This window comes from Elephantulus edwardii, unplaced genomic scaffold, assembly GCF_000299155.1.
Source record: "Elephantulus edwardii isolate Elephantulus edwardi_28Jun2011 unplaced genomic scaffold, EleEdw1.0 scaffold00106, whole genome shotgun sequence".
Lineage (NCBI taxonomy): Eukaryota > Metazoa > Chordata > Mammalia > Macroscelidea > Macroscelididae > Elephantulus > Elephantulus edwardii.
In genome coordinates, this window is record NW_006399856.1 from 3,930,851 (window position 1) to 3,944,136 (window position 13,286).

General features: G+C 42.8%; 1 protein-coding gene and 1 pseudogene across 1 annotated transcript in view; both read left to right on the forward strand.

Annotated features, from left to right (window-relative positions):
- Window positions 1–11,070, forward strand: part of MREG (melanoregulin) — a 67,483-nt gene extending 56,413 nt beyond the window's left edge. Inside the window, exons 3-5 of the mRNA XM_006891917.1 lie at window positions 8,176–8,266; window positions 10,169–10,332; window positions 10,945–11,070. Of these exons, the coding sequence (XP_006891979.1) occupies window positions 8,176–8,266; window positions 10,169–10,332; window positions 10,945–11,070 (381 nt within the window). The remainder of the gene's footprint in view (window positions 1–8,175; window positions 8,267–10,168; window positions 10,333–10,944) is intronic.
- LOC102867992 lies at window positions 2,436–2,910 on the forward strand (annotated as a pseudogene).
- Window positions 11,071–13,286: the final 2,216 nt, after the last annotated feature.

The window sequence follows — 13,286 nt, forward strand, 5'->3', positions numbered from 1 at the left end:
TTCACCCTGGGGAGGGTTAAATCAGGCTGCTCCTTGGAGGCAAGGATTCTGAGGCTTTGTCTGACATACTTTGGACATGTTGTAAGGAGGGACCAGTCATTGGAGAGGGACATCATGTTTGGGAGGGTGGAGGGACAGTGCAGGAGAGGAAGACCCCTCTATGAGGTGGATTGATTCAGTGACTGGGGTAATCGGGATGGGTGTATTGGAAACAGTGCAATTGGCACAGGACAGAGCAAAGTTTAGAGCTGTTGTACATAGGGTCGCTATGAGTCACAAGCAACTCGACAGCACATAACAACAACAACAACAACAACAACCTAGGATGAAAGCATATCTTCTTAAGAAGATTAACTGCATAAATACCTGTAAAAGAGCTTAGAGCAACAATAGTATGTAATAGAGCCATAGAGTCATAGAGTCAGAGTCATAGAGCCAGTCCTGGCCCATACACAGTCAGGACAGAGAGCTACCCTGTAAAGTTTCCAAGGCTGTCACTGCCAGGGAAGCCGACTGCTACATCTTTCTCTGAGTGAGTGGCTAGTGGATTTGAGCTACTGACCTTTCAGTTACTTAACCACTGTACCATCAGGGCTTCTGGGAAATAATACGTGCTGTACTCGAGTTTAGAGTCAACAAGACCTCGGGGAGGGCCTTTGTAATTGACGTTTGGTTGTTGCTATATTTTGGAGGTACATTCTTCTAAGTGGTACATCACTCTTCTGTCGATACGCTGTACTGAGGTAACCTGGGTTTGCTGTGATGAGGAAGCTTGTTTCATTGGGGTGTCAAATGCCATAATGGTTACACATGGTGGACAGTGTTTGGTGGAGCTCCCAGTTGAAGACAGGTTTGTAAGCAGGAGTGGCATCCACTTCCTAAACAACATGCCTCCACAAACTCTATGAACTTTGAGAAATGTTGATAGTTATAGAAAGGCTTTAGGCCTTTTGTTCATAAGGTCACTATGAGTCCTGATGGACTTGAAGGCAATCCACAAAAACAACAGCATATACTTGTTTACATACATGCTGTAAAAGTTATGCAGCCAGTATAGGGGCAGCAGCATCTGACGTCCACTGATTCCACGAGGGGGAAAAGCCCTCATCAGAATCAGCAGCATGTAACAAGTACTTCTGAGGGCAGACAAGCCCCTACTTTCTTGCACCTACTTCAGTAAATTCTAACAGCAGTTTTCCCTTCTGAGATCTCGCTACTCTGCTGTTAGGTTTGCTGATCCATTGCAATGGCCACACAGACCAAACTGATGATTATGGCGTTTATTAGAGAAGTTACTGTTGTTGTTTTTCTGTGCTGTTGAGTCACCTGTGACTCATAGCGACCCTGTGTACAATAGCCCTGAACTCTGCCCTATCTTGAGCTAGTTGCACTGACTCCAACACACGTACCCCCATTACCCCAATTATAGTGTCCATCCATCTCATCCATTCCATCCAATCTGTTCCTCTTCTGCACTGTCCCTCCACCCTTCCAAGCATGATTTCCTCCAGGAACTGGTCGCTCCTGGCCACATGCATAAAGTGTGTGAGACGGGGCTTCAAAATCCTAGCCTCTAAGGAGAAACTTGGTTTCACCCTAGGTTTTTAGTCAGGACAGCTTCTCCAGCATGGTCTCAAACCCTCTACCCTTGAGGCTTATAGGACAGTGTTAAGAATAATTATGGGTTCTATCTTCCAACCTAGCCACTGGTAATCCTGAATGAAGGTCCTTGGCTCTGACTCCATGGAGCAACATGAGACATGGAGTAGTCCCCCTTTTAGTAGCCTTCACCTCCTGTTTGTGTGCTTACACCCAGAAGGTACTTACTACCTTATTTACATTATTTAGCAAGCTATTCAGTCATATTTGTGTAACCAGCAGCCAGGAAGTCCAAAGACTAATTGCATTGGGAAAATCTGCTGTCAGGGACCTCTGAAGAGCAACGATGCCCATCTGGAGTGCAAGGTGCTCCTGATTCAGGCCATGGTCTTTGCAATTACTTGCTATGCATCAGAAAGCTGGAAAGTGACTAAGGAAGACAGAAGAAGGATTGATCTCTTTGAGTTGTGGTGCTAGAGAAGAGTATTGAATATACCATGGACTGCTAGGAGAACAAATTGGTTTGTCCTTTAGAGGGTGAAACCTTGGAGGCAAGGATTGCTCTTTGAAGGCAAGGCTGCTTCTTGGAGGCAAAGATTCTGAAGCTTCGTCTGATATACTTTGGACATGTTGTAAGGAGGGACCAGTCCTTGGAGAGGGACGTCATGCTTGGGAGGGTGGAGGAACGGTGCAAAAGAGGAAGACCCTGGATGAGATGGATTGGCTTAGTGACTGTGGTAATGGGGGTAGACGTGTCAGAGACAATAAGGCTGGCCAAGTGACTCGATGGCACATAACAACAGCTCAGATATATTGTTAATGCCAAATCTGACAAGATGAAAGAAACGATCATTAATCAGGAGAAACTTGCCAAACTGCGGGCACGAGTAAGCATTGGTGGAAAAGCAACTGCACGCAGGAAGAAGGTGGTTCATCAAACAGCTACAGCAGATGACAGAAGACTTCAGTTCTCCTTAAAGAAGTTAGGGGCAGACAGTAACTGAAGGGAAGATGTTTACAGACCCACTTCAGTAAACCTAAAGTTCAGGTGTCTCAGGCAACAGACACTTTTTCACCACTCCTGGCCATGCTGAGCCAAAGTACTTGAGGGACATGTTACCCAGCATCTTAAACCAGCTTGGCGCGGATAGTTGGAGTAGCTTAAGAAGACTAGCTGAAGCCCCCCCACCACTGCCCCCAAATAATCTGTGGATGGCCAAAAACCACTTGCTACTGGAGAAGATGATGATGATAAAGTTCCAGAATCTTGTGGAGAATTTTGATGAGGCTTCAAAGAATGAGACCAACTGATTTGATTCAACGTCTAAAGAAGATGAAATGTGAAGAAGTTACTTTGAGCTGCTATTTTATTTTATGACTGCTTTTAAAATGGTTTTGTTTATGGATCTGATAAAATCTAGATATCTATTTTTTTAAATGTTATTATTATTTTGTGTGTGTGTATCATCAAATCGGATCTGACTGGTACAGGAGGAGATTCTCCCTCCATCTCCAACAAAGCGTCTAGTGGATTCCAACCACACACCTCTGGGATTGCAGTGCAGCTTCTTGCCACTAGGCCACCTGAGTTTACCTAGATCTCATGTTTTTAAGCCCAACAAGCCTTTCGGACATTGCAGCTCTTTTCAGTTTCTGCTTAAGTAGAATACATTCTTTGCAGCTAAAGAAGCTGACGAAACCTGGGAATAAAATTTGAAATAAAGGCTAATGAAAAAAAGAAATAAATTATGGGAAAGCAAACAAAAGAGTATTTTAGAAAAGAACACTAACTTTTGATGTCTTCCTAAGCATTGAAGGTCAAATTCATTTTGATGAATATTTAACTGCTCTTTAAATACTATTTAAGATTATTTAAAGAAATAAAAATAGGCTAAAATAGAAATAATTGAAAGACTGCAGAAGGTCATCAGAAAATGTATTCTTCTCCAGCACTGAGAGCTAGGTGGGTGGTTTCTTCAGTCATGTTGTTAAGTGCTGCCACATTGTTCCTGACTGAGAGCAACTGTGTCTGTAGCAGGATGCGTTGCCTGTTCCTTCCCCATCCATCCTCAAACAGTTGTATCTGTATTTGAATTCATTTAATTAGTGTTCTTTGGAAGCAGTATGGCATCCACTTCCTAAATAACTTGCCTCCGGAAACTAACTCTATGAACTTTGATCAATGTTGATAGTTGTAGAGGGGCTTCAGGCCTTTTGTTCATAGGGTCGCTGTAAGTCGTGCTCAACTCGTAGGCAATCAACAATAACAATTAGTGTGCAGTCTATCAAATGTCATCTTGAGATGATCTCTAAACCCAGGTGACGATACAAATTCTGACCCAATTCCATTTCTTTACTAAAGGAGACATAATTGGAGAGATTTGCTAGTGGCCTGCCGTTTCTCATTATGGGCTGCTTTTGTATTATTTGGGGCCATATGTTTAAAAGGGAGTCACATTTCTCTTTTACTGTTTGCTGTGTTCACAGGTCAGTGTTCTCAGGCCTCTGTGCTTTGGAGCCCCGGGGCATGGTTATACTGAACTGGAATGTGTTTCGGTCACCTTTGGTGCTGGCTGTTGGGAGGGTCAGTAGCCTGCACGGCCCATGGTGGGTGCTGTTAGGTGTCAGAAGGTTGGCTCTCACTCAGTGACCTGCTGTGCACGAGAAGAAAACTGCCGAGGTTGACATCCCCGCTCTCTGCCGTGCTCAAACCTGCTTTTGGCGTCACCATGTTAATCCATCTCATTGAGAGTCTCTGAAAAGTAGAGAATTGGTTTCACTTGGCAGAGAAAACAAAGGCCGAAGTATTGCTCTGCAGAGTCTCACAAGCTAATGAAGCCACCTAGTGGTCTGTTGCATAATTGAATGTCATTTAACGCTCACAGGGTGCTCTCATTGATGGGGTGTGGCTGACAGTGGAGCCACTTTCCCTCTAGTCCAACACGCAGGCTCCGTTTCATTCAGGATGAGTGCGGTGATGCTCTCATATGTTATTTATAACCTGTTCACCCAAAGGATTTAAGGCAACTCGACACAGTGGCCACCACAATGGACTTGAACATGACAGAGATCATGAAGACAGTGCAGGTTAGGACGGAGTTCAGACCCGTTGTTTCTGAGGTCACTGTGAGTCACTTGATGGCATCTAACAAGCAAGACAATAATGGGGGATGGTATAAATGAAAGAGGAGAAAGAGAAAATGTGAATAGGAGCAAAGACATTAAAGGAGCCCCAAATGATGGTGATTCTAAGCGATGAAGTCAGAACAGACTTACAGCTGACCGTCCAGTGGGTTTTCAGAAACCTCAAATGGCACAGGAGGAGACGGCCCCTTTCTCTCTCCCCCATGGAGAAACTAGTAGATTCAAACTGTCTGCCTCTGTATGGACCTTAAAACACCTTATTCACTAAGCCACCAGAGATAGGCCTGTTCAAAAGTGATTACTAAATCCTAATATTGACTATCAAAGACAAAATTTCCACTCAGAGGGAAAACAGATCAGTTATAAAATTTACAGTACCCAGAGTGCAGGAAAATAGCACCTAAAGGTAGAAAGAATTTTCCTCTGGAGGTCTGAAATGTATAATGTAATATAGCGTGGGATAGATTCAGTCCTTATGGGAAAAGTAATGCTGAGTCTTGGAGAACTCTTTGTCTCCTCTGGTGTTGAGGTAGGGATGTGGGTGTGTGGGTGTGTGGGTGTGTGTATGTGTGTGTGTGTGTGTGTGTGTGTGTGTTCGTTCGTGTCTACATGCATGCATAAACTGAGCCAGGCTTAGATTTTGTAGTCATTCATTTAATCCTTTCAATAAGCCTGGGTAATTGTCATTTCATGCAGTTGGGTCCGTTTAGGCTCAAAGTGACAGGCCACCATACCTGTTAGCTGCAATGCAGCTTGGCTTCTGGCTAGTGGCACTTGCAAAGTCCACTCCCTGTGGTGTGGAAGAAGAACAGCCAATGTGTATTGTGTCGGGAGGGTCCGGTCCCTGGAGGACATCATGCTCGGAAAAGTGGAGAGTTGACAAAGGAGAGAAAAGTCCTCAAGGTGACGGCTGACACCCCGAGCGGAGTGATGGACTTGAACACAGTGTTGATTGTGACAATAGCTCAGGACTGGGCAGTGCTTCAGCCTTTTGTACAGAGAGTCACCATGGGCCAGAATTGACTCCCTGGCACCTAACAATAGATGAGGCTACTGAAACACAAAGAAGTTAAAAAATTTATCAAAAATCACATCACTGGTAAATGATGCAACTAGGATTCAAAACTGGGTCGTTCAGCTCTCAGACCTATAAATAGAACATCATTTCCAAAATGCTATTTGAGAGGCTAATTAAGCAGAACAGATAGGTCTGTCCTGGAGAGGGTGAAACCAAGCTGCTCCCTGGAGGCAAGGATTCTGAAGCTCCATTTCACAGACTTTGGGTACGTGGCCAGGAGGGACCAGTCTGTGGAGAAGGACATCATGCTTGGAAGGGTGGAGGGACAACGCAGGGGAGGAAGACCCAGGATGCGATGAATTGACTGAGTGACTAGAGAAATGGGATTAAGTCTCTTGAAGACAACAAGATAGGTTCAGGACAGGGCAGAGTTCAGAGCTAGTGTACACAGGGTCACTATGAGTCACAGGTGACTTAATGGCACATAAGAACAACAACAACATTAAATGAAAATAGTAAATACTTGAAGTCTTCCTACTCCCAATGTCTAGTATAGTCTGTGAGGCAATATCTAATTCCTTCACGTTTTAACATGATTTTAAAGAGGAGGTCAGAACTGGGAACCCAGTGGAGGGGTCTGATGGCAGTGGATTAACTATGCTTTCCTGCACACTGTTGTGAGAATACATTCCTCCTCGCCTCATTCTTTGCCTCCCTTCTCTCTCTCTGACTTGACTTTCTCTCCATCTCTCTCTCTCTCAGTCTCTCTCTCTCTCTCTCACACACACACAGGTTTGTTCAAAAATAGGAGAACCAGTAAAGAGGTTTTCCGATTTCTCACACCATGACTTCTAGAAAATAGCTGAAATCCCATGTCTTTTTTAAAAATGGCATTTTCAGATATTACATCTAAAATGCAGTCAAAACAAAAGTCACTTGCCTCGTTTTTATTTTTCTAAGCATTATCGATACACATTTTTGAATGGCAGCTAAATTGGTTTTTCTTCCCCAGTCATGGAAGTTGATTAGCAATGGGGAAGGCATGCCTTCTAAGAAAGCTTAATGGGAAGTAATGGCACATTGAAACGTTTTGCATTCGAGGAGTCAAAATATCCTATAACTTGGGACTTAAATTGAGCATTTAGAATGTTGTTTTAAATTGTGCCTTGGGATAGTTGCATGGTTAATGTCTTAGCAATGAAAGAGGAAAAGCTACGCGCTATAAAATGACTGTTCTCTATCAGTAAGTCTTTTAAAAACGAATTTCCATATTTTAAAGGCGCACTTAGCTGGATGAAGATTCTAATGTTCCTGAAAGATTCAGTGTCTCTCAGTGTATGGAGACTAACATAATGGCCTCTTAAACAAATAAAACTTTCAGAATGATAACCTTTTAATAATTCTGCAGAGTGCTTGAGAAAATCATACTGTAAAGGAGATATAAATGAAAAAGAGAGATGCTGAGATATGTTATTGTTGTTAGGTGACTCAAAGCTGAGACGTGGTGATGGGAAATTGACTGAGAATAACTGAGGAAAACAGGATTTGTGACTTCCAAGTCTGTTTTACTCTGACAACAAAAGGTGTATTAAATTCTTTGTGTCAGTTTTCTTATGAGTTTGGAGTGAGACCTGGGTTTAAATATCAGTTCTGCTACCTTTTAGTCTGTGACTCTGTTAACCTCTCTGGGTTTCAGTTTTTCAACTGTGAAATGGTCTTAATCATGGCCTTTTCTCCTCCATTTTTAAAAATGAATTTTAATGAAAGTTTACAGAGACTTGGAGTTTCCAGTCATTCATTGTTGCACTTTTCTCCCTACCCACTCCCTCCCCCAATTCACTCTTCTCCTTGAAAAAGAAAAACTCTTTCATTGTTATTCAATCCCTTCCCCTCCACTCCACTATGCAGCCTTCGCTCTGAACTTCTGTAATGACAAGAATCCCCATTCATGTATCCCTTTTAAACAGTTCTCTCCCTCATCTGTTTCAATGCAATATACATCATTCCTCCCCTCCTTTTCTTAATCTTGGCTTTTATTGAAGGGCACACTGTGTGTAGGTATTGTGCTTTTAAATGTCTATATTCTTTATAACAACATTGTAAGGAATATGGAACCATTTCCCCCCTCATTTTAGAGATAAAAACACTCAGATGGAGAGGGGAGGAAAGGTGGTGGGTTTACGTCAGGTAATGGATGTGGTGGGTCCTAGTGCCTGGGAGCGGCAGATTCTCCCACACTGGGATTTGCTCAAAGTCCAGGTGCCTCTTTCTCCGCCGCCTCCTTTTCTCCCTGTAGGCATGCTTTGAAGATGAATGAAGAACAGAACTGCATGTTTAGACAACATTAAATTCGGGAATGAGAGAGGTTTAGCCCAGAGAGTACAAATAAAAACCGTATTCTTATTTACCTACAGGAATGGCAAAAACTCAACTACGATATCTATGCCCTGCGGCAGATTCGACGGGAAGTGAGAAACAGGTGGAAATGGATCTTAGAAGATTTAGGTGAGTCTGAAAGCGGTTGAGAAATAGGCAGAACTGTGAGTTTGGATTATTACTCTTCACTTTCTCAGCCCTGATTTTTTGTTTTTTCAATAAGAGGAAAGTTAATAATTGACACCTTCTAAGGTTAAAGACAAACACACTTCTTTTGAGTCTGTTCAGTCTCGTGATGTCTTAACTACAAAAGTAAACATCAGTGTTTGAGGCTGTAAATCTACGTGGGAAGAGACTGCTTCACCTTTTTCTCTCAACGAGGCCGATGGGCTTGAACTGCTGACCTTTGGCACCCTAACCTGTAATATCCATGTACTGATTCTTTTCCCAGTCTTACTTTCCTTCTGTACTCAAGTATAAACACCTGCTATTTCTGTTCTCACCAGATCTTGTCTTGAGGGCGCAGTCTGCCATGTGTTAGTTCATCTGTCCCTTGTTTCAGGAAGCACAGGGTGGTGGAGTCCTGTGGGCACTGCCATGGAACTGTTTGACATAATTCATGGGTGGAATTAGACGACAGTGACAGACCAGTTAGAAAGGCCTTTATAAGATGAGGCAGGTTGTGAAAAAAAACATTGTTTGCCAGTAAGTGGCAAAAGTAACCATAGTGTTTCCGAAGGACTAAAGGAAACAAAAGCGTCAAAATTGGTAGAATCATTGTGGCTTTAAGGGTTGGTTTTACATGCCATCAAGTCAAGAACAAGTCATAGTGACCCTACAAACAACAGATCTGAACCTTGTCCTGTCCTGTGCCGATCTCACAATCTCTGACACACTGAAGCCTGTTGCTGTAGTCACTGTGTCAGTCCATGCCGAGGGTCTTCCTCTCTTTCGCTGTTCCCTTATCTTTCTGAGTGTGATGTTCTCTGAGGAATAGCCTTTCCTAGAAACATACCCAAAGCATGTGAGATGAAGCTCCACCACCTTGCCTTCAAGTAGCGCTCTGTCTGCGTCCTTTCCAAGACATAGAAGTTTGTTCCTTTGTCCATGGGATACTCAGTACTCCTCTCCGACAAACGCCACAGTTCAAAGGCATCAGTTCTTCTGTCATCCTTATTCATTGTCCAGCTCTCAGAAGCATCACAAATAATTGGAAAGACCACGGCCTGAATCAGGTGCAATTTAGTCCTCAAACTAACATGATTGCTCCTTAGTAACGTGGAGAATTCAGACTTCCCCAGTGCAATACATCTCTTGACCTCTTAACTGGATATTGGTTTTTCCTCATTCAGTCTTGTGATACAATAAATAGAACCACTGCATCATAACATAACCTTGTTTTGATGTTCCAAAGATGGATTTGCCAATTAGCAAGTCCTCCTTGATCCTTCTGCTTTGTGGGAGAATAAGACACCTTGTTATCAAAACTTCTCAGAAGTGAGTGCCATGTTGCTAGCTCATGTCAAGTGGTATGAAGTGGATATGGAGTAGGGTGGGATGGGAACTTAGCTCATTCAGTAGTCACATGAGGTCATAGTCTCATTTTTACAATGCGTGTTACTCCAGAAAGATGTAAGCCTGGGAGCCTTTGTCCATAGTCAGTAATTTTAAGCAGCCAACTTGATTGCCCTGGGGAATAGCGTCTGGGCCCAGAGTATTGGGGTCTGGAGGGTCAGGTAAGATCCTGGAGATGGGAAAGGGGGCAGAAGGAAGGGCTCAAACAGGCAAACCGAAGTAAGATGGCAGGTTCTCAGGAGGTTAGGATCTGAGGCTTAACTATGTTAACAAAAATGCAAAAAGAAGAAAGATAGGAAGGGTTTTGATGAAGCATGGTTAGTGCCTTTGGCTTCATCTCTGATGCTGCCCCAGACTTCACATTGGGGCCTCTTCTGAACCCCCAAGGGCAGGCCGTAGGGCCTTGGTTTCCTGGTGACTACCTTAATTACCTGAGGGGTACCTTTCATTCCTCAGGGTTTCAAAGGGAAGCAGACTCTTTGTTGTCAGTGACTAAACTCAGCACCATCAGTGATTCCAAGAACACAAGGAAAGCCCGAGAAATGCTGTTAAAACTGGCAGAAGAGACGGATATTTTCCCAACAAGTTGGGAGCTCTCAGAGAGATACCTCTTTGTGGTGGTAAGTGGCTCTCTTTCTCTTTGGTCCTAATGTTGGTTGACATTTTTGTCTTTTCTTCTTGGACATTTGCTAAACACAATGACAAAATGCCCAGATAGCAGTGCATTTTGTTCACGCTGACGGCATGCCATGGACCCCAGTGTGAGGCGGTGGATCGTGCCCACGTCCTGTGCCGTGGTGGCCAGTGACCTCAGACTCACCTGGAGGACTGTCACAATCCACATTTCTAGTCACATCCAGATCTCCTGAGGTTTGAGTTGTGGCTCAGGAGGTTTTTTTTTTTTTTCAGCCAATTTTGCTGCGGGGCAACTCTTAGAAACCTAAGTCAGAGTTATGAAAAATATAGCTTCTATAGCATAAGTTTGACAAATAGTTTGTAACAACTGTGAAAGTGGTGGGATGTTGCTTGGATCATAGAAACAAAGGATGAGAAGGTATCCCTAAATCTGCTGAGAAAAAAAATTTAGTAACATTTTAAAAAATGTAATAAAATTTTTATTAGCTTATTATTCTTTCTCGGCTGGATGATGTTGTTGGATGCGTTTCCTCACGGGCGTGTCGAATCGTAGCTCGGGGATGTATGGACGTTTTGGTTGTTTTTTGTTTTCGCAGGACCGTCTCATCACGCTTGACGCTGCAGAAGAGTTCTTTAAAATGGCTGTTCAGACTTACCCCAAGAAGCATCGAGTCCCATGCCCAGCAGAGGGCCGGAAGGAACTTGCATTTCCAAGTCCCTGAAGGGAGAGGCTCAGAGGCACAATTGAATTTCTTTCGCTGGAACTCAACCGCTAACCGGAGGTGGACAATTTCCTGTGAAAGAGAGTGAACAAGTAGAGGGGACGTGTTAAATGAGAGATGGGAGATTCCCGCCCCCGTGCTGCAAGGACCTTACTCTGTGAAATGTGGAATATTCTGGTGATCTTGACATAGAAAGAGAGCTGAAGAGTGGGTCCCTGGGATGTTTCATCATGGATGCTTAGATTCCAGGAAGAACTGAGTGTCCCACATGTAGTTTTAGGTACAGTAACCTCCTCCCACTAATCCTATTAGGAGAATGGGATGTATTAGTTAAGAAAACATTCCAGTTAGTAGACAGAACTCTCATAGAGGCCAAACATGGAGTATCAGTTTCTAAGTAGTTGTCATTCCACATAGATTAACACCAAAACAACAGTAGGGATAATGTGCCTTTCTTTGATTTGGAAGAACGTCTAGAACTGTAGATGGTGCCATTGGTGTAATGTTGGCAAGAATCCGTTAGGATTCTTCTAAAGGAACCACCAGGTACTGGAGATGTTTAGGAGTGTGCTCGGAAGGGAGTCCCAGATAGGACTGTAGACAGAAGCTCCTGCAGCCATGTGTAAAAGGTCTCTTCTCAGCTCTGGCATCTTAAATCTGCACATTATTGATAGCTGGGTACCTCATTTTTGCATGTTATCCATTTCTAACCCCAAAGTCCTCAGCATTGTATCTGAGATAGTATCTGCAAGTGGGAACTCCTGCCCACCTCAGCGTTTTCTTCAGTCAGTTTGTTCCTGGTTTGTTGGCTGAGAGAGGTATCAGAGCAGGGGGAGTCTTCCCTGCAGTCCTGCAGCTGAGAGAGGGAGTGCTACGTTGAGCAGGGTTGGTGGGGGGCTCCCAGCAGCCATCTGGAGGCTCTTCAGAATGGAGCAGCTTTGCAAACGGAGAGTGTTGCGTTTCTGTGTGTCTCCAGAAGTCCAGCTTCAGAAGTCCCTTACGTCTTAAGCAAGATGGTTGCCAGGATATTATGATTCCTTTCATCCAAAAGACTTTAAAGACTTGTAGGATTTAACAGTAGATTACTGTGAACATGCTGTCTTATCACCTTTACAGGTTTTGCATTGCTGACTTCAGGTTTTAAAAAAAGTACTTTGTATGTAGTCTGTTCAGGGAATTGTTGACTTGAAAATCTTTCTATCTTGACTTGTTCTTTCAGCAATGAAAAGAGATGTTTAAGGTCTTCATTAGGAGAAATGGAAATGTATGTGATCCACTTTCTTTTTTTAAAATTTTTTTGGGGTTTTTTTTGCGATCTACTTTCTTAGGGATTGCAGACTAAAATTCTTCCTCGTATAATGAGTAAGTTAAAAGTTTTCTATTTAATGCTTACATATTGTTTAAAATTAGCCTGTAGATATTTCCTTTCACTTATGTAAACTCTTACAAGATAAACCCACAGAGTGAAACAAATAAACAAAACCTATGAGAAAACAAAAACATTGTTGAATATTTTACCTTTTTAATGTTTGTACTGTAGATTTATGTTTTGTCTTTCCCCCTTCTCCCTATTTTTGTGTCAGAATACATGAAATTGTTTGCATCTATGAGGAATAAAAAATGTTATCGTAGTTTTTATTTTTGGTAATAGATGAATAAGTGTATGTTTGCCTTTATGATTATAAAAACAAGAAATTAAAGGCTTTCTGTATTGACTGTTTGGCTGGATGCGTATGTGTATTCTTTCTAAGAAATAAGAATGAACAGATATTCCTTCCATCAAATTCCTTTACATTTAAGGGCAGAGAGGCATAGACACAGATGAATTTCAGGATCTCAGCCTCATTCTAAAATTGGTCAATGGCAGATATGTGGTGAAGTCCAGTTCCCTGTGTCAACACTCCAGTGTATGAGAGAGACTTGAGAATGAAGTGGCCCGTGAAAGTCGTCATCAGAGATGTGGGAGAGATTCAAGGGTTTGCATATGTGATGAATGCCTTCCTGTGGATTGCTGCTGCTGCCTTCTCCAAGGCAAGGTCTTCTGTGCATGCAGGATCATCTCAGGCTGTATACGGATCAAAGTTTTATGTTGTTGTTTTTGTTTATTGTGTGTTGTTTAAGCATGACTCATAATGACCCTATGAACAAAAGGCTTGAAGCCTTTCTGTAATTATTGTCATTTCTCCAAGTTCATAGAGTTTTCAGAGGCATGTGGT